This window comes from Aspergillus nidulans, chromosome VIII (genome assembly GCF_000011425.1).
Source record: "Aspergillus nidulans FGSC A4 chromosome VIII".
Classification (NCBI taxonomy): Eukaryota; Fungi; Ascomycota; class Eurotiomycetes; order Eurotiales; family Aspergillaceae; genus Aspergillus; species Aspergillus nidulans.
In genome coordinates this window covers 3,159,128-3,178,171 of record NC_066264.1, presented here as the reverse complement: position 1 = coordinate 3,178,171, position 19,044 = coordinate 3,159,128, and the positions used below count along the sequence as shown (strand labels likewise).

Sequence of the window (19,044 nt, the reverse complement as noted above, 5' to 3'; positions counted from 1 at the left end):
CCGAATTTACTGAAGTTTAAGGATCTGTGGTGATCCAATGATCGGCTCTATATCGCCAACGACTTTCTTGACCCTTACGCCGCATCCCATCAGGATAATGTGATAATAAAACATGGCCATTTGAAGGACCCGGTCCGGTCAAGCAGAAGTCCAGCCAAGCATAGTTAGCCCAGCAGTAACTTCACATCACATTTGCCGGGTGGAGTGTCATGGAGAGGTGGAGGGGAGAGATTAATCGCTCACGGACTCGAGTCGGACACTAGTACTACTACTACCATCCTACTTGAGCTACTGTATACAAATATGCCAGGACTAAATTTGGGGGCTCAATCTCAGCCATCCAATACATCGCAGAAGCGAGGTTACAGTCTCACTCCATTTCGTCCTTCAGCTCATCTGACCGTGGAATGAAAGAATAGAGTCATCCGAGACTTCCTACACTGGAGCCACCAACTACCTGCTTAGCACTTAGCTAGCAGCTGGTAATTAGCTTCTGAATTAATCAATCGATTATCGCCTCATCCCTTCCAGTACGAACTACGGCTAGTATCGTATAGAGAGCACTCGCAAAGAGAGTAGGGCCAGGTAAGACGCCCCGCTCGACGCGGATGGAAGAAATTATATATACACCAGGCAGTAAAGTCTCTTTCTCAATTCTGTCACAGTGTTCAGCCTCGCTGCAAGACTCAATTAGAGCTTCAGAAGATAAGGGAATAGATCATCTGTCAAGATGTTTGGGGGCAGATACTCGGCTGTCCTCTTCCGGCTGCTTACTGTGTCAGCCTTAGTCTCAGTTGCTCTCGCCGCCGTCGCTGGGAAAGCCAAGTACAGGCGAGACGAAACGCCAAATTTCCCTTACGACCCTGACACTACTTCCTACTGTACCTGGTGGTGGGATAATGACGGGTCTATTCCGTGCAGCGATATGCCGACCGTTTGGGGCATTACACTGGAGGATTTTTTGAGATGGGTGTGTTCATCCTCCCTCCTCGCGTTCTTCGTCTAAGGAATATTCAGCAATGTGTATTCGCGGGATATAAAGCTGACTATGTATCGATATGTATGGATATAGAACCCCTCCATCACCGCTTCCTGCGGCAATTTCCTAGCGGAGCACTCCTACTGCGTCGAAGCATTCGGTGAGCCCGAGCCCACCAGCACAACAGCTACAATGACCACGACAGCCGGTCCACCGGGTGAGACCCAGCCCGGTCAGATCGAGACATGTAATCGCTGGGATCTCGTTGAGTCTGGCGACTCCTGCGATACGTTTACGGCTAAGTATCCCGGTGTGACGCTGGAAGATCTCATTGCCTGGAACTCGGAGATTGGGGCGCAGTGCCAGTATCTCTGGGTTGGGTATTATGTACGTTCGCTTTCTTTCATATATGTAGTTATAAAATTGGTTCAAAGCTAACATGTATTTCATCGGTGGATAGATCTGCACGGGCGTATCAGGCTTCACGCCAACGGTAACAACCACAACTGCCACAGCAACATCCACGAACGGGGTAACAACACCAACACCCACGCAACCTGGCATGGTCTCGAATTGCGACGCCTTTCACCTCGTCGAATCAGGCGATAGCTGTGCAACAGTTGCCTCAAGCAACGGCATTACCCAGGAGCAGTTCCTAGAATGGAATAAGGGCGTTGGAGCTGGCTGTTCCTCGCTGTGGCTTGGCTACTACGTCTGCGTTTCAACTCTAGATGTTGACCCAACTTCGACAATCACAACAGCGACAAGCACATCTACGAATGGAGTCACAACCCCCACGCCTATTCGCCCGGGAATGGTGGGCAACTGTGATGCGTTCCATATGGTTGTAGACAGAGACGGGTGTACTGCTATTGCACAGCAGTATGGGATCTCAATGAGCCAACTGGTGAACTATAACCCGGAGGTGAAAGCCGATTGCAGCGGGTTATGGCTGGGATACTACGTTTGTGTTTCAATAATTGGCGTTGAGCCAACAACCACCATTACCACAACCAGCACAGCAACGAACGGGATCTCAACACCCACGCCTACTCGGCCGGGTATGGTCTCTAACTGCGATGCTTTTTACAACGTACAGACAGGCGACGAGTGCGCAGTTATCGCTAGGAACCACGGCATCTCCGTAAACCAGCTCTATACGTGGAACACGCAAATAGGAAGCGACTGCAGTGGACTCTGGGCTGGATATTACATCTGCGTGAGTGTGATCGGCGTCGATCCGACGAGCACGACCACGAGCACAGGGAATGGGATTGCGACGCCGACTCCCACGCAGGCGGGGATGGTGGGGAACTGCATGGTGTTTCACTTGGTTGTTTCAGGGGATAATTGCGAGAGTATTGCGCTGGATGCAGGCATTACGCTGGCGCGGTTCTATAGTTGGAACCCTGGGGTGGGGAGTTCGTGCGGGAGCTTGTGGTTGGGATACTATGTTTGTATAGGTGTTTAAGCTAGCACCTGCCCAGTCACTATGAACAGAGATCAAGACCAGTTTTAGGTTAACATAAACTTGCTACGAGGGGCGCTTTTGATCTTTCAAGCTCACCAGCCATGCCAATGCTGGCACAATTCATGACAATTTCATGACCTGGCCCGGGTCTCTAACCTTAAGTGTCCTGACTCTTTGTGCTAAATATTTAGTTCCACTTATATTCAAACTTGGAGATATAAGCTGTTGTCGAAGGATCAGGTTATTTCTAGTCCTCCATTGGATGTTGGCTGGGAGGTCTTTGTGTGCAGTAAGTTGGGATGCACGCTCATGGCATTGAAACCTCAATCTTGCTGGATCCGAGGAACTGAAGTTTATTTTTGGGCAGGAACTAGAAGAGTTGTAGGGGAAGCAGCTTCCATTAAGGAGATGGGTTGTAAAGCCAATAATAAAAAATTTGGTTAGAAATAAGATATTTTATCTGTTGGCATGTCAAGATCTTTCGTGCATCTCAACGAAGCCTTAACAGGTATATTTCCTAGCTGGTTGACCAGCACCAACACGGCCCGATGTTTTCTTGCAGCCGATTATGTCTGTTGGACGGTGTATAATACTATATCTGCTATGCTACTTCTTGGTTCAGGGCAAGGCTTGGCTGTGGATCTTGTTGACGCTGATGTCCCGTCTATCGTTAACACAGACCTATAAATTTCTCGTGTTCACTGTTGCCTGATGAGTAATGCTTTGGTAAAACTGATTAAGAAATAAGATTTAGAATCTCTTGCCGGATCTAGATTAGTTTTGATCTTCCCACAAGGAGATCAGGTCGATAGTAAGTCACGCCTGATCAAAGATAGCTCGGATGGAGCAATTCTAACAGTGAGATGCCTTCTTTCAGCCTATCACCCTAAGGGCTTCGGTACTGGGTAATAACCACACCTAACGTACACTCCAGTAGCTTGTCAACCAATTTTAACCATACAGTTCCAGCGAACGAGGAGTAGCCGAATGTTAATCCCGAAAGGAGCCATACTCCACTTATCTAGTCCTCAGACGCATAAAACTGTCGTGTTAGGGGCTCTCAAGGCTTTCTACTTTCCATGGATCAACTTTATGGTTTCAGAATATCGGTTATTGGATCAGGCGCCGTTAACGAATTCGCCAAGGTGGACTGCATCACCTGCTACGCAAGGTTAGCACCAAGGAAAGGAAGGTATTTGGGGAGTGACATACTCAGGGTAGAGGCCCGCCTCCATGAATCCGTTCATGATGATACCACCCACACCAGGCGGGTACGGCCATACAAACCAAGCCCAGCAGTCACGACAGGAAAGGATCACCACTAAGTTAAGGAAGACCTCATTACGCAACCTCTTTCCAGTCGAAAATAAGCTTCCTCACCAGTTCCCTTTTACCGGCTTGCTTTTGCGTACGATTCTGTTGAGGTTTTCGTGAATTGAGTGGGAATAAGAAAGCAATAGGATCAATGACCGCTTCGAGGGTCAACAGCGTACCTTCTGATACAGTTTGACAAGAGGGGATGTATTTTGCAGTATTTTATGAGAGGATCTAATCTGCCATCTGTCTACCTTCCTTGCCTTCGTAAGCCACCCTACCACACCCTACTGACCTGTCGCCGTTTTCGCACATATCTGGTTTGGTTCTTCGCCAGAGAACATGATTCTACCCATGGGCGAGGTCGACTCAACTCGCCAGGATTCGCGCAACCTCCAAACCTTGGTTCTCATCCCCTTCCACCCCACCAAGCATCATTCAATCCGAGGCCAAGACCCTCCCAAGATCCGCCTTCACTTCACCAGCACTCTCATACCCATGCTCCCAGCACTTCGTCACGATCCTATTCAGCTTCTCCTCTCCCAATCTTGGCCTTTAGTTATTCGTTAACGTATATCTAACCTCATCAAGACCTTGTCATTTAGCAGATCAAGCCCCAGTTAAAAGCTCATAAAGCAACTCCTCTCAAAGATACAAATCATCTGCACAGTCGCCCTATCCCGATCCCACCTTCCGCCAGGTCCATTTCCTTTGCTGGGAATAACGCTGGGATAAAAGAGGAAGCTGTATTCACAGACCCAGGTATTGTTGGTAGATCGCGTTGCGTAAATTGGCTCCAGGTATACAGTGTCCAGGAAACCGAGGATGCAAATTTAGTCGGGTGATTGCAGCCAGCAGATGTGAGTGTGCTGGTGGCCGAGGATCACATCCTTTGAATAATGAAGCTCAGAGCCGTCTCTTGTAGTGCCCATTGAAAGATTGGTGGACAGTAGGGTGGCTTCAGATAACTCCTACTCCCGCCCCACCCCTAGGAGCGTACATAGCATCTAACGCTCCTCATGAAGCCCTCAAGCGTACTCCATGGCTTTTCCAGTATCGGAAGTGCCGTCCAAGGATCACGAGCAATGAACCTCACAAGACGTTGATGATTTTCAATAAGTTCGTACACGCGGGTGGTCTTCCACACGCGGTATTCCTCGATTCCGGAACCCAGGTTGCATATGTGGTTGTTGTCCCTGTAGCGCTCCGGCTGGTCATCAGCATCGGGATCTAAGGTGTCACTGAACTCATCCGTTAGAAGGATGACTGTGCTTTCGTCGATTCGTTCAACTGAAATGCGGGAATTGCCTATGTCGCATTGGGAGCGCTGCTCATAGGCGATTTACTCTCGCGATCGGAGGATACTCGACCCATATCATGCCTTAGGCACAAGATAGCCTATCTCACGTGGCTCACATAGATATTTGGCTGTGGAACCCTGGCTAGCTTCATTCTTGTTGATATTAGTGGCTGAACAATGGTAACATCAACCCTGTTCTCACATGGAACTATTCTCACGCCCTCTCTTAGTCTATCACCAAGAGCCATAAGATCCTCGCAACCAGCTAAGCTTGGTAGGCTTTTAGTATGTCAATGGATATTTTCCGCCATTTCCTATCTGGAAAAGGGAGTGACTTAAGCGCCTTGCCGGTGGTTTCGCCACTTGGTTTGCTGCATACTTGTTGCTGTTGCGTATAAACCGCTGAATATCTGCAGAGATTTCAGACCAGTAGAGGTTTCGTGCTATGATAGAATACATTATGTTCCGTTCTGGGTGTCCAGTAAGTGTAGAGTTGTGCCTCTCTGCACTAAACATGTCCGGAGTGACTCTAAATCGGAACCAGCGTCTTCGCCAATAGAGTAGGTGTCCATTGGATGATATTAAGCATTTGATATTAAGTGATGCAGTTATAAATCACTCGGGGGCTTTGCAGCACCATTTTCACGGCAGTTTTGCCCACTATTTAATATTTATCATGCTGTTCGGCGTAGGCCAGCTTCTCAAGAGGAAGCCTGTCACGGGCGAGCCAGCTGGCGACGACCTGGCCCTGTGACACGTGACCCCAATCCCTCAATTCCCACGTAACGCGGACGGGCGCCTTACCGGTGCCTATCCGCCAGTAGGAATATGAGGGATCGCCAGAGCCGTACCGGTCCGCCAGTAGGAATTCAAGGGACGAGCCGTACTGGGATCAACCCATATATTGTTGCAGTGGGATGCGGTGGTGTACGCAATCACCAATGCGTCACTGTAATGGTATTGCTTGGAGATGCCGAACTAACCACACTGGAGGTTATATAAAGGGCCTCCTGATGCCATGTATATAGAGATCTCCAAGCAATCCTTTCAATATTCTTCAATACCAATCGAGCTCCCTCCATTGGATAATTATCTGTGATAGTCGTCGCTTCGTTGTAGCTAGAGAACCCCGACGTTAGATCACGTCTTACAAAGCCTGTGTAGCTCTTAAGCAGTCATATTCTGAGCTGCAGAGGCGAACATACGATAGAAATGTGCAGCTTTCCGTGGGTTATAAAAGAAAAATGCCAGGGCTTAGTAGTCCATGCTCCCTTAAATACAGCTAGTTATTGTCAGCACCTGTAGGCATGTCTTGTTCGCGGGGGGTAAGGCACTAAGTTGGTCTGTGAGCTTTCCAGGTTGATAATGTAATAGTAGTTTAAATCGGCTTAGAATATCCGCCAACACATTTGTTGTTTATTCAGCCCCTGTGTCACCATGAAGTAGCAATTTCCATGGTCTGTGATAATAAGGAATACCTTCAGTCCAATGAGTTCCGCCTCTCATTCTTTTTAGGCATTGGTAATAGCTAGTAGCTCTTGTTATGGATCGTAGTTGCACTCCGCTGGCAAGCTCTTCTTAGGACAGGAAAGGATCACCTTGGGCTCGTCGTACCAGTCTCTGACCCAACTGACGTGGAGAAGACGCACTAGTACCTTTGGTACTCAACTCCGAAGGCTTTCGGGCTTTGAGGTCCGTCGGGTCGGGCCGGGCCGGGCCGCCCGGGTCGTGAGATATAGACCATGACAAAACCCGTGACGGGCTCAAGATCAGAACTCAAACCCAAAAACCCGCCGTGAACGCATTTTGCATAAAACTTCTATAATTAGGCTATTCAGAGCATAAACTGCTAATATATCAGATTCCTGTGGTTATACAGTATGTTTGTTCTGTTGGCAACCCACGTGAAGCGCTCAAAAGGCTCACCTTCTATATAGCTCTTGGTGGCTCCTCAAATCTTCATACCTTGGTTATCGACCTCCATTCTTGACCCAGGCCTCCTTCCAAAGAAGGGCTTCGTGGCGAGGATGTGGATCGAAATATTTTTTGCGAAGTATTCATCGATGCAGCAATAGATGAGGCGCTCGCTCGCAGTGTTTGGAATCTAATATTGTCAAATCAGCCATTACGCCGCCTGCGAAATATGCGCCTTGCCCATCTAAAGCTCCTTACTTTCGTCGTCCACAGGCATGTTCTAAGTGAATTTGCCCGGTCACTCTTGGTGCGGATCACCGGGTCAATCAATTCGGCGAGGTTAAGCATAGACAAGGGAATCTGGACTCCTTGAAACAGTGTTACTCAGCGTAACGAGGATCTCCCTTTGAGTTTAGAGAAATTGGCGGAGGGGTAACAGATTGTTGCGTGAAAGGCATATAGGTAATCTTGTTGAAAGGTTCTTGCCCCCTGAAAGACTGTGTCAACTGTGTCATGAGCTATGGCCGGCCGGCTCTATAGACAACTGGGTCTCTCGACGGACCAGCCTTCCCTTGCAAGATGACTTAACTGAATACGGATGTCACTAACAAGAAGTCCATTGCAGGCTGTCGCTGCTCTAGGCGCCTATCCGGTCATGGCTGATACGGACTAGAGAGTGAGTTTAGCTATTATGTATGCGATAGCCTGGGGATGTTCAAAACTGGATTGTAAAGGACACCTGGCTCTCCAAAAATAAATTGTACTGGCTGAGAATGTGCCCAATCTATCTTGGCTGAGAGCACCAATCAAATGCCAAGATGGCAAACATTCTGGCTAAGGTCGTGGGAGCGTAATGTGAAGATTCCACACTTTCATAGGTCTAGGCGCAAAGGAACAACTCTTCCTCTGACTCGAACAGGCAATAGATATTTTCAACTCAACCAATTTTGCCTCGATGAAGCCGTATAAAGCCAAGACTTACTATATGGCCATTTACAGCAACGTGACACGGCTACCCAGCTCGGCGGCTATTACAGCCTTGTGGTCAGGACCTGAACAGATTGAAGAGAAGAAAAGGCAATCGCACCTTGGGGACATTTAGCTGGTTCTTGGAATCAGGCGACCTTAAGTCTTGGTTTCGACAAGCTGAATTCATGAGCGACATAGAACAAAATATCTTGTGGCTATACAGCAATCCTGGAATCGGAAAAAACCAAATCGTAGGAGCTCCAGAAAAAAGACAATTTCTTGAATAGTAATAGTATTCTCTCTTTCTTTTCCTGCGACTCCGGGTCTGAACATCAGAGAACGGCGACATCCATACTGCGGGGCCTCCTATACCAGATTACCAGACAATGTCCAACTTCTATTGAACAAATGATGTCAAAACATGATGTCCACGGATCACGTCATTGGACGCACTATGGGCGGTATGTATCCATTGGTATGATACAGTCGGACAGAAATGCGATTCTACCAAGGAACTTGTCATATGCTGGAGACAGAACTGTATCAGCAAAAGCGCGTCAGGGTTACCAGGAAGGTCAACCAACGGATACGTGGAGGTAAATACGAGAGCACTGACGCCGTTTCCCAAGTAGGCTAGTGGGATCTGATAGTGTTGACAACAATGGAACCTGGATATTGATATCTTGATGGGACTAATCTTGATTGGTACACTGGGCCACAAATATGCTCTTTCCTGTGCCAGTAACTTCAATCACCGCAATGAACACATCGAATGTTGACCTAGACGATCCACTGAATGCTAGCAGGTTTCAGTTTTGCTGCTCCAGACGCTGAGAATTTTAACCAGTTGCGGCCCGACGCTGCAATGACCATGCGTTACCGTCCTAGAGAGAGGTGGGTTAGCATTGATTAATATTCCACCGCGGAGTAGCTTAGCGTCGTCATCGCACTTGAAAATACCGAAAAGCCATTAAGCAATTCAGATTAAACATGCACAATGTTTTTCCCGCGCCTCAGCTGAACGAGCTGAACGAGGCTATATTCGCCAAGGCAGGGCTGTATATGCCAAGGCAGACTAGAGTCCGCAAAAAATCCCCCTGTGCCTTAAGAAGAGAGGTACTGGCTCCCATTCATGGATCTACTGCAGTACCCCGCTCCTCTATGAGGACTGAGGACTAAAGAGGTAGGCCCAGCAGATCGTAAACCACTTATACCATCGAGGAATGATTCGTCGGGATAGGGTTGCTCATAATAGTTGAATGACGTCGCGCCGAAGCCCTCGACTGTGAAGTAGCCACGCTGAACGTGCTGTAATCAATATGTGCAGTTGCATTTTTTGATATAGTACCTCTGTACTTAAGTAATAAAGAGTCTGTAGACAGGCTCCAACTGTTCCAAATCGCCCAGGCTTTTAATCAGCTCACAAACTGAGCAACCGCCTCATCATGATTGCACGACCAAGTAGCATCTACCAGATTCTCAAACTTTAGTCGTCGCATCATCTGGATTAGCGTACTCCTCCCACCGATTCCAATACGGAAACAGGTCCAGCATCCGACACAATATGCCCCTCAATTCCTCAGAATGCTCCGCCAATTTCACCCTGAGTTCGTGCCATTCTGTGCGCTGGTCTACCGCAGAGTTAGTTTACTCTTAGTAGATCTCTTCTGCAACAGGCAACATGTATGAAGCAACTCACACACTTTCATTCCACCGGTGACCTTGATATGGATCCATTCTAGCCATTTCCCAGGTTGTTTGGACTCTAAGTTGCAATTGTACGTCTGGACATCAAGATACTGCGCTGGAGCTAGGTGGTTTTCTGTGTAACTAGGGTATGCTTTTAGTCAAGAGGCCTAGGTAGATATGGAAACCTGAAGTGTACGCATGGCTTGAGTTGCATCTATGATAGGCTCCACCGGATGGCCCGTCGCCGAATTTGACAAAGTAGCTGCCACTTGCGGGCATTTTCTATTTCGAGGCTTAGACATGCCCTTTTATCAGGTGGAGATGGCACGGTGCGAAGTACTTACATACGGATTCGGGGTAACGACCATGTAACATACAACCATTTTGCCGGCCGTGTATACCGTGACTTGAGGGTGCTGGTGATGGGAATGTTGGTCAAAAAAAATGTCTCTCAAGGCTTCCGGGAGGTATTTAACCGTGAAGGAGACGGGCGAGGCTGGCGAGGCTGACGAGGCTGACGAGGCTGCAACTTCCGCTGAGAATGGGCAAATTATCACTGATTAATTAGCGCCCGACGCAAAGCCAGATTAAGCTGGGTAGCTCGCGGCAGAGAGATAAGATTCTACTTGACTACTAAGTGTCTAGTACAATGACAGCTGAGGCTATAGCAGGTTCAGATATTCCCTGTAAGGATCCACCATCGAGGCCAAAGCTCTATCCGATTCCAGCTCTTCTAATATTCCCGACCACCCATCTGAATAGCAACTATGGAGCGCCAGACTAGACATAATTACTAACATCAATCATCATTAAAATAAAAGAATAAAGGTCTGATTCTTCCAATTGGTGAAGAAGACTAGAGACGTCGATAAAACAACAAGCCTTATGGTCTCCGTAACAAAAGCTTCAATTCCCATCATTCGCTTCCCATAAGCATAATCCTCCCCAGTGTTTGTCCCGATACTTTACTACAGATACACAAGAACATCTGCTCAGTTTTTTTGGCTTTTATTGTTGGTTGGGTTTCGCTTAGGTGAAACGAAGTAAACGTAGACCCTCAAAGATACCTCCGCTAGCCTATCGTAATTTTAATCTGCCGACACCATGAAGAAAAGAAGTCAACAACGGAAAAAAAGAACGCAGTAATCAAAGAATCAACGATGACAACTGGGTGCTAATGATTTCATACGCTTCTTGGCGGAAGGTATCAGTGATCAACCCAGTTACTCCCTCCTGGGTGAAATGAAGACGCTCTTTGTTTTCCGTCCACTTAGGCCAGTTAATCAATTCACTGCCCTCATTTGGGTCCAGCTCATACACAAAGGAGAAATAGTAGGATTTGATTGCATCTGCAGCGGCAGATGGCCCGAGTCCATGACCGCCGCGCGGAATAACGGCTTGCCCTTGTATGTGCTGTTGCCACCATACAGAGCCAACTGATTAAACACGGAGATAGACCCAGCAGACTTGCCAAACATAGTGACTTTTGTTGGGTCATCGCCAAATGCTTCAATATTACCGGCCACCCACTCCAGACTCAGTCGCTGATCCAGAAGCCCCAGGTTGGTTGATCCATCTTTCAAAGTTCCTCAACTAGAGAGCAATTATAATAATCTTGGTAGGGCGTAGTCATGTCCATTACGGAAACAGTATTACTATACAGGAACTCAGCTCATACTTTGCCTCCGCACTGCCACTACGTCGACCCTATGTCTACTGCCAAGTGTTGTTGCTCGTCCACTTCAAAGCTCTAGTATCGTAATTAACAGGCCCAACTTCAAAGGGTAAAATGAGTACGCCAAGCTATTCCATTTGCGATCCGTTGACGAATAAGACGGCCATGTGACTCATGAGTGGAGATCATAGAGACCTGGGGTTCGATGGTTGGGCACGAATCCTATGTGGCCGCTGCCATAGAGCGAATGGCATTCAGCAACTTCGTTCTTCCCAAGACCTTCGTTCGACGCCGCTTGAGGTAGTGAAAGCGCAGGGTATAAGAAGCGAAGAGATTTGCCATAGTGATCAAGCAGTTGCGGGGGACACCACTTATGTGCAGGCATCATGGCCAGGTAAGACGAATCGAAACTAGAAAATGAACTGACAATGCCCCTACATTTCTGTGTCGCGAATTAATTGGCAGAGAAAACTGCAATTTGGGCACACTACTGCTTGTACATTATTCACAATAATATATCGAAGGTGTCAATATGCATTGAATCTTAGGCTTGGCCCAAGTGGAATTCAAGACTATTTGGATTTATTTGGGTCCGGCCAAAAACCTGCTGGTCTTTGATACTTGTCTTCCTGATGCCCGGTCAGAAGTGCTCTTCTTCACTTTTAATTCCTCTGGATTAGCTGGGTCCAGAACAATTCCATTGAAGACACAAAAATATGATTTTGGGGACCTCGGGGAATGGAGGAAGGGGTATTGATTAACAGTAAACTAAAAATAACTAGAGTTTCAATGAGTCTCTGCTCGCTAATTGGAAACCGAAATAACTGCCAAGGCAGGGTGTAGCCAGGCATAAATGCTGACATTGATTCGCCAACGAGAGTTTCATCGGCAGTTGAGTCCCAGATCTCGATACAACTCTCGACACGAGCCGACGCCGTAAACTTGCCGAGCTTTTACAATCATGAGTCCATATCCGAGGAATAGCAGAGACCCCTTCGTCCTGTACCGCGGTAGCGTCGTGAGCTCCACTGTGGGCGTCACTAAGGTTGATAATATTGTTCTTGCATGTCAACCCCGTATCCGTGCCTATTCCCCAGATGTGGATGCCTGGGCTACACTGAGATACCACAAATCTGGGATCTGAAACCAATGTCCTCTCAAAGCAGCACCAGGCGTATCTTCTGCGTGCCGGGTACCACTGGACCTCGACCAATGCCGAGCGCAGATCGGTGCAACTGGCCTCAATGGAAGGTAAATTGTCAAGGTTCCACAGCCATCACGGCTGTCATCGAACACATTGCTCTTCGCCCAATCGTCATAGTTCCGGCTGTGGAGATGGCAGTCATCTCGGGTGCGATCTCTCAAGACCCTCTGAGCACTACCATATTCTGGATCGGAACAGTATACGTTACTGCTATCACCGCCGCTCGTAAAGCTCGCCCTTCCAAGCAGGCCCCGGTTCTTGTCATTTCGTCCAGGTCTCTCCACTAGTGGATCCACGCGCGAAACTCACAGATGGTCGTTCTCGCTCAATCAGGCCATGGCAAACGCCTATCAGAGAGGCAGAAGGGACACTGCAATGGTCATATTTATACTCTTAGGGCGCATCCTGGCTATAAAGCCTGTGATCTTGAAACCTCAACTGATTTCCATAATCTTTCCTCGTATGAGAGCAAAAAGAATGGCGAGAGCCGACAATATATGCGGGTAGATATATCTTTGCAGATTTAATTTTCGAGGCTCATGCTTATCCGTGTCAATGGGAGCTAGCTGAGCGCTGTTGTCGACGTTGCTGGCACAAAGCCACAAGGATGTTGCCATAGATACCTTGTACGCAATGCTTACGAGGCAGGCCCAAAGCAAATTAGATGAATCTGCAAACTATACTGAACTAGCTATCCGGACAGATACAGACACACTTAGAACAACCCAGGAATAAGTGGTTCGATACCTTGCTCTAATGCAAGGAGTTCCACTCGCGCAATCTGAGCTCTTGGCAGGATCGATCATGTACTGCTACCATATATTCTTTAAAACTCTTCAGGGGCACCTTGATATTGCTGGAATGGTAGTAAAACGACACCCCAGAGGGTGTACACGATGCTGTAGTCGAACGGCTGGTGAACCGGGATGTCGCAAGAGTAGCGATCTCCTCCGCAATGATTCATACTTTCTTGAAGTCCAAGTATCCTTCCATTCTTGTCAGGCGAGGCATTGCGATTAAGCTTCTATCCTGTTATTCGGACATCGTTCATATCCTAGCGCTACAGTACGTAATCTTAGAAACTATTTAGGGTTTCTGATACGGTACACACAAAGCAAACATGATACAATATTACTGGGATGTAAAGACAAGACCATGTCAATGAACAGTTAAATTGCCTCGCCCTTTTTCTATCTCCTCACTTCAGCATAATACTGGGGTGAATTGATCTTGAATGGCTTCGTACCCCAGACATTGAAGACCAACGCCCCTTCCCATCACTCCGATCCAGGAGCTAACTCCAAATCAAACTCGCAGATCAGCCGAGCCAGGACGAGACGCATCTTCAGCCGGAGAGATTACGAGAAATGCAGGCTTGAGGATTTAAACGCCTGCATGGCGCGGCGATCGTCGTTCTAGTACGCGGGGGCACTAAGCCATCGTTCAGGAATGAACTTGTCTGGATCGACAAAGTTCCAGCGGCAACAACTGATGCAGCAGTGCACGCTTCCCACTTTGGTACCACCAAGGATCCAATCACCCCCTAGAGGGACTCGGCGGGGGAATACGGCTGAGCGCGGAGGGAAGATCTGGAGCGTCTCATTCACACGCGTGTGCAGGTACTTCATCTTGAGTCACGCTGATCGATTTAATGTCCCCAACAGCTTTGGAAAGCGCGTCAGGTTTCGCCGATCACCTTGCGCTTGGCATCTTCGTTCTGAGTCAAGAAGTATAGCGTCGCGCTAAGAGCGGTGGATCTCATAACGTTCGAGCCCGGTCTGTGGATCGAACAAGTTGGTGGTCAATTCCCAGTAGTGGATTTTTCGGTCCTTTCGACGCTGTACTTTGTCATAGGTGGTGTACTTCCTGTGTACGACGAATTAATCGCGCAAAACCTGAGGACGAACAACATAGGATAGGGAAGACCCATGAACAGTACCCAACAGCATGCGTCAAGGCACGCAGTTTCATCACATAGAAAATCATTTTCACCCAGGGGTGGTAACGCCAGTTCTCCATCCATAGGTCTCGCCGAATGCAAGCTCCCCGATCAGGTCGAATGTCGCATACTGGAACAACCCTCAGATTAGGTGCGCTTCAGTCACGCAGAGAGCTTACATGGACTTAGATTGAACATTGCCGTCATTTCAGGTGTCTTTCCAGCTGCGACTTCATCATGCAGCTTCTCGATCAGTAGATTGATGCTGCGTTGGTTCACTGGCTCCTGCTCTCTCAATTTAACATCCGAGAACTCCCTGGCAAGCAGACGGCGCAAGAAGCGATGAAGCTCGCCATCCACCGCCACGATAGAGTGAGGAGCAATAGGACCCTTGTAGAACCTTGTCCATCTCGGGCTTCCCGGGCCGCGCACCATAGATGTCATCCCATGCACTACTCGAGGTGAAAAGCACCTCACCTGGAGCAATCCGCAATATTGGCCCGTATGTCTCCGAGATGACCAGATTGTCGTACTTTCAGGATCACTACGAGAAACCGCTCTTGATCGGGCCGACGGACGAACTTATCATAGTACGCTCCCTAGTTCTGGTTCACCAGTTCCTGGTTTGCTGAACATCTGTTTTCTTCTTTGGCTTTATTACTGATTCATAACTAGGGCATGCAAGAATTCGATCATGTGGTCTGGTATGTGCATCTAAATTCCTAGACCCTGTTCACTTAACAGCGTGTTTGGCTTGCATGTTCATGGTTGCTCAAGGGTCGGAGACTGCGACCATGGAGGATCTTACTGAGACCTATATTGAAAATATGAAGCCACTCAACGGTAATTTGTGTAGTACCTTCGATCATATTTCTACCTTAGGATATTCTGGTGTCCGGAATGGTTGGAGTCTGGTACTCATGGAACGATTCCCCTTAAACAATACTCTGAATCGGGGGGACACGGTGTATGGAATTACAGTTCGTGTAAGAGAGCTTCTTAAAGGAAAATACCCAGGCCATTCATTCTTACTTAGTACTATTCCTATCCTCAGTCTCTGGATTGTTCTTCGTATTTGTGCTATGCACGCAAAAGTCATGTTGCTTCATAGGATTACTCTATTACTGCACAATAGGCAAGTAGTCAGGTTAGGTTCATACACAGTACCTCACAAATTCTTACGGCCCAAGTGGCTTTCTTTGTCTCTCTCTGTTTGGTTTGTTATCTATTTTTAAAGCAAGAGGGGGAGGCGAGTGAGCACTAACAGGCCGCACGTGGAATGTCATCGATGGCTACTTCCCCGGTTGTTTCCCCCTAAACACAGCCCTAAGTCCCTTAACCATCCGCTATGGCCTCAGTAAGTCTCTCCGATAAACAAACTCACCGAAGCTATTTTGCCTGACTAATGTGCCAGAATTTATAGATCCCGGATAGGAACATGGATCACCAGGAAGAGCTGTCACGGATCGACAAAACGCCCAGCTGCACAAAACGCCCAGCGGGCACGAACAAGAAGGGAGTTCGGCGGAAAAGGCATCAGAAACATTGACTGAGGAGGTAGGCTGGGATGGACCTATGGATCCTGCGCGACCAGCGAACTGGCGGAGGAAGAAAAAATGGTGGAATATGGGCATTATCTCGTATCTTACCTTCCTTACTCCCTTGACCTCGTCCATTGACGCACCGGCACAAGGGCTCGTGATGGGAGACTTCCAGTCAGCCAACAGGACTCTAGCCTCCTTCGTTGTCTCCATCCACCTCATCGGACCGCTGTTTCTCGCGCCATTCTCCGAAATGTTCGGTCGACTGCGCATCTATCAGGTGGGCACGTTGACATTTACGATCTGTAATATCGCCGGTGCTCTCGCCCCTAACATCGGCGCGCTGCTGGTCTTTCGCCTGTTTGCCGGGATTTCTGGGAGCAGTCCGGTCACACTGGGGGCAGGCTCTGTTGCGGATATGTTTGCTCGACAGGAGCGTGGAGTCGCCATGTCCATCTATGGGCTGGGCCCCCTACTTGACCCTGTCGTCGGGCCGATCGCAGGTGGATACCTCTCTGAAGCACAGGGCTGGCGTTAGATTTTCTAGCTGCTGGCCATTGTGGTTCGTATCCCCTTCAATCCGCCTCTCCTGTGCCCCAAGCTCACTAGTTTACCATCGTAGTCCGGGATCGCGGTCATTCTTGTTTTCTCTGTCCTATCTGAATCCTATGAACCAGTTCTATTGCGACGAAAAGCGAATCGCATCAGACACGAGACTAGATCCCAGGTGAACGCTGCACAAGCCCTAAAGCCAGACTCAAGGAAGGTTTCCACCCAAGCAATAACCAGACCGACGAAGCTTCTCCTCTTCACCTCAAATGTCGCCTTGTTCTCGCTATACAGGTAAGTAGCTCTCCAATCTTGGGTAAGACACGATTGTAACAATTGTTTGTCAATAATAGGAGTGGTTTCTGGATACCCCTACTTACTCTTCACCACCGTCACCGAATTATACGAAGCCACCTATTATTTCTGGCAAAGTGCCACCGGATTCGTTTCCATCGGCATTGGCGTCGGAGCCCTCATTGGTATATCTTGCTTTGGTGCTCTCTCCGACAAAATCCAGAACCGGCTTATTGCAAGAAATAACGGCCAGGCAGAGCCCGAATTTCGACTTCCGCCACTCATTCCAGGAAGCCTCCTGATCCCGATAGGTCTCTTTTAGTACGGCTGGTCCGCCCAGATGCGGGTTCATTGGATGATGCCCATCATCAGACTGGGCTGGGTTGGCTGTGGGATGATTGCCACCCTTCTCCCCATTCAAGCGTACCTCTTTGACGCTTTTGGCATATATGCCGCCTCGGCCATAGCGGCCAATACAGTGGTACGGTCCATTGTCGGAGCCTTCTTGCCGCTTGCTGGTCCTTCAATGTATGCTACACTAGGGTTGGGATGGGGGAATCCATTGCTTGGGTCTGTCGCCTTGGTTTGTTACCAGTGCCAGCAGTAATCTACTCTTACGGCAAGAGGATCCGCTTGAAATCTCGCTATCATGTGGCGGTGTGATGGATTTGATGTAATAGCTTGACGCACGGAAAACGTTTTATTATTGACGAGAGAACTCTTACTGAATTGTGCTTTAGACTTCCCTACACGCTACTGGGAGGAGGAATTTATCCAACTACGTTCAGATTTGAACCCTCATACGTATGGAATATATATAATATTGATGTTCTTCAAGGAAGCTAGATATCCTATAAGAGGAAGTGAGTATTAGGTGAAAGGAGGAGTTGTTATGATTTACTTCAAATTTAAAATGATTACAGAGGTTATCGCTGTGCATCTTTAAGTGGTACTACTCCAAGTATGTTCAGTGACAGAGAACAGATATGTAGATTATATCTTCAAGCTATTGTGGATATATCAGGCTACTTAACCTAAATCTCTCTATTAACTACTTGGCTATGCATACATAAGAGACTAGGGTATAAGACGTTAGTTGTTTCTCGGTCAAGGACGAACTTTCACCTAGGCACTGAGAGTGTTGAGAGGAGAATAGCCCCATCAGAGAATGCTCGAAGCAATATATAAAGGATGGTACGGGATCATATTTATGGAATGTATATACCCCCATTCTCTTCGTTTCTAGGAAGGCTAGCCATCGTGGGCTCAGGGTCCTTAATATCCTTCCACAGCCTCCACAGCGCAAATATCGACGCCTTCATAGATCCATCATAATCATCATAGGTTTCCTCTAGATCAGGCCATGCTTCCACAACCTTCACCCACCACCTTAGGCTGTTTTGGTGAAAGTCCAGAACGTCATCCATGCCACCTGCTATCCAAGGCCTCGCATCAGCCAGCGCGTCTATCACCTCGTCATCAATCACCAAGCAAGCGCGTCTCTGAGAGCTGAGGACACGATTAATATCCTGCTGCTCGGCCCATTCTTCAAAATGCGAGCGGACAGATGAGAGAGGGAGGCTGTTGAATTTCTGTTGGTTGTCCATGATGGTAGGCTGATAGCGGTTCCATAGCATTTCATATGTACCGCGGTCTGGTTGTGTGAGATACGGATGCACCATGTTGCTGGCATGCTCTTCAAGTAGACTGCGCTTTATATAGGAGCTTATCGTCTCGATAATATGTGGGAATCGCTGGTCGGATAGCGGGGTGTATGTAGTGCGATAAATAGTGAAGCCCCAATTAAGTGGCAAAGCTCTCAGAGTTAAGATAAGGCTTATGGTCGGTCTGGGCGCCATGCTCCTTTTTCCTTTAGATAGTGAAGTGTGCACAAGAACAGTGAAGACGCGAGGAGGAAATCAGGGAAGTTGGTGGATTTGAATTCCAGCCCCTGGACAGCTGGCCCTTTTTGTGGACTTGGAAACGAAAGCGGATCTCGCAATATGCCAAGGATATCTGGCATTGACCAATCACTTTTTTTTTCTATGTTATGTGAGTTCGGGCTATGAAATAGGTACCTTGCACAATTTACTTGGCTCTTGAGGATAAAGTGTGGGCGTGAGCCAACGGAATTGCATTTGGTGAAGGTTCAATCCTATGGGAACTATACACTACTTATGGCGAATATTATAATAATCGAAGAAAC

At 48.0% G+C, this 19,044-nt stretch overlaps 9 protein-coding genes across 9 annotated transcripts, besides 1 other annotated feature; 4 read left to right on the top strand and 5 right to left on the bottom strand.

Annotated features, from left to right (window-relative positions):
• Positions 1-19,044: part of a sequence feature (contig 1.7 1..773302(-1)) that runs on past both edges of the window.
• ANIA_00543 (LysM peptidoglycan-binding domain-containing protein) lies at positions 731-3,137 on the top strand (the record flags this gene model as incomplete). Its single annotated transcript, XM_653055.1, has 5 exons — positions 731-970; positions 1,073-1,366; positions 1,440-2,404; positions 2,666-2,739; positions 3,073-3,137. 5 exons carry the CDS (start codon positions 731-733, stop codon positions 3,135-3,137), a joined length of 1,638 nt encoding a protein of 545 aa, XP_658147.1.
• ANIA_00544 (uncharacterized protein) lies at positions 4,753-5,523 on the bottom strand (the record flags this gene model as incomplete). The annotated part of the gene is made up of 4 exons (XM_653056.1): positions 4,753-5,072; positions 5,181-5,234; positions 5,267-5,334; positions 5,444-5,523. 4 exons carry the CDS (start codon positions 5,521-5,523, stop codon positions 4,753-4,755), a joined length of 522 nt encoding a protein of 173 aa, XP_658148.1.
• ANIA_00545 (uncharacterized protein) lies at positions 8,372-9,126 on the top strand (the record flags this gene model as incomplete). Its single annotated transcript, XM_653057.1, has 4 exons — positions 8,372-8,408; positions 8,442-8,543; positions 8,754-8,841; positions 8,931-9,126. The coding sequence occupies 4 exons, from the start codon at positions 8,372-8,374 to the stop codon at positions 9,124-9,126; spliced, it is 423 nt and encodes a 140-aa protein (XP_658149.1).
• Positions 9,427-10,019, bottom strand: ANIA_00546 (uncharacterized protein; the record flags this gene model as incomplete). Its single annotated transcript, XM_653058.1, has 3 exons — positions 9,427-9,578; positions 9,647-9,777; positions 9,985-10,019. 3 exons carry the CDS (start codon positions 10,017-10,019, stop codon positions 9,427-9,429), a joined length of 318 nt encoding a protein of 105 aa, XP_658150.1.
• ANIA_10102 (uncharacterized protein) lies at positions 10,088-11,119 on the bottom strand (the record flags this gene model as incomplete). The annotated part of the gene is made up of 2 exons (XM_050613374.1): positions 10,929-11,119; positions 10,088-10,165 (listed from the first exon to the last, which is right to left on the bottom strand). Exons 1-2 carry the CDS (start codon positions 11,112-11,114, stop codon positions 10,088-10,090), a joined length of 264 nt encoding a protein of 87 aa, XP_050469197.1. The 5' UTR covers positions 11,115-11,119.
• Positions 11,011-11,732, top strand: ANIA_11273 (uncharacterized protein; the record flags this gene model as incomplete). The annotated part of the gene is made up of 4 exons (XM_050613373.1): positions 11,011-11,042; positions 11,117-11,198; positions 11,308-11,420; positions 11,726-11,732. The coding sequence occupies 4 exons, from the start codon at positions 11,011-11,013 to the stop codon at positions 11,730-11,732; spliced, it is 234 nt and encodes a 77-aa protein (XP_050469196.1).
• Positions 14,364-14,898, bottom strand: ANIA_10101 (uncharacterized protein; the record flags this gene model as incomplete). The annotated part of the gene is made up of 2 exons (XM_050613372.1): positions 14,364-14,584; positions 14,640-14,898. 2 exons carry the CDS (start codon positions 14,896-14,898, stop codon positions 14,364-14,366), a joined length of 480 nt encoding a protein of 159 aa, XP_050469195.1.
• Positions 15,803-17,160, top strand: ANIA_00547 (uncharacterized protein; the record flags this gene model as incomplete). Its single annotated transcript, XM_050613371.1, has 4 exons — positions 15,803-15,811; positions 15,889-16,482; positions 16,618-16,838; positions 16,866-17,160. The coding sequence occupies 4 exons, from the start codon at positions 15,803-15,805 to the stop codon at positions 17,158-17,160; spliced, it is 1,119 nt and encodes a 372-aa protein (XP_050469194.1).
• ANIA_00548 (uncharacterized protein) lies at positions 17,840-18,520 on the bottom strand (the record flags this gene model as incomplete). Its single annotated transcript, XM_653060.1, has 2 exons — positions 17,840-17,844; positions 18,064-18,520. 2 exons carry the CDS (start codon positions 18,518-18,520, stop codon positions 17,840-17,842), a joined length of 462 nt encoding a protein of 153 aa, XP_658152.1.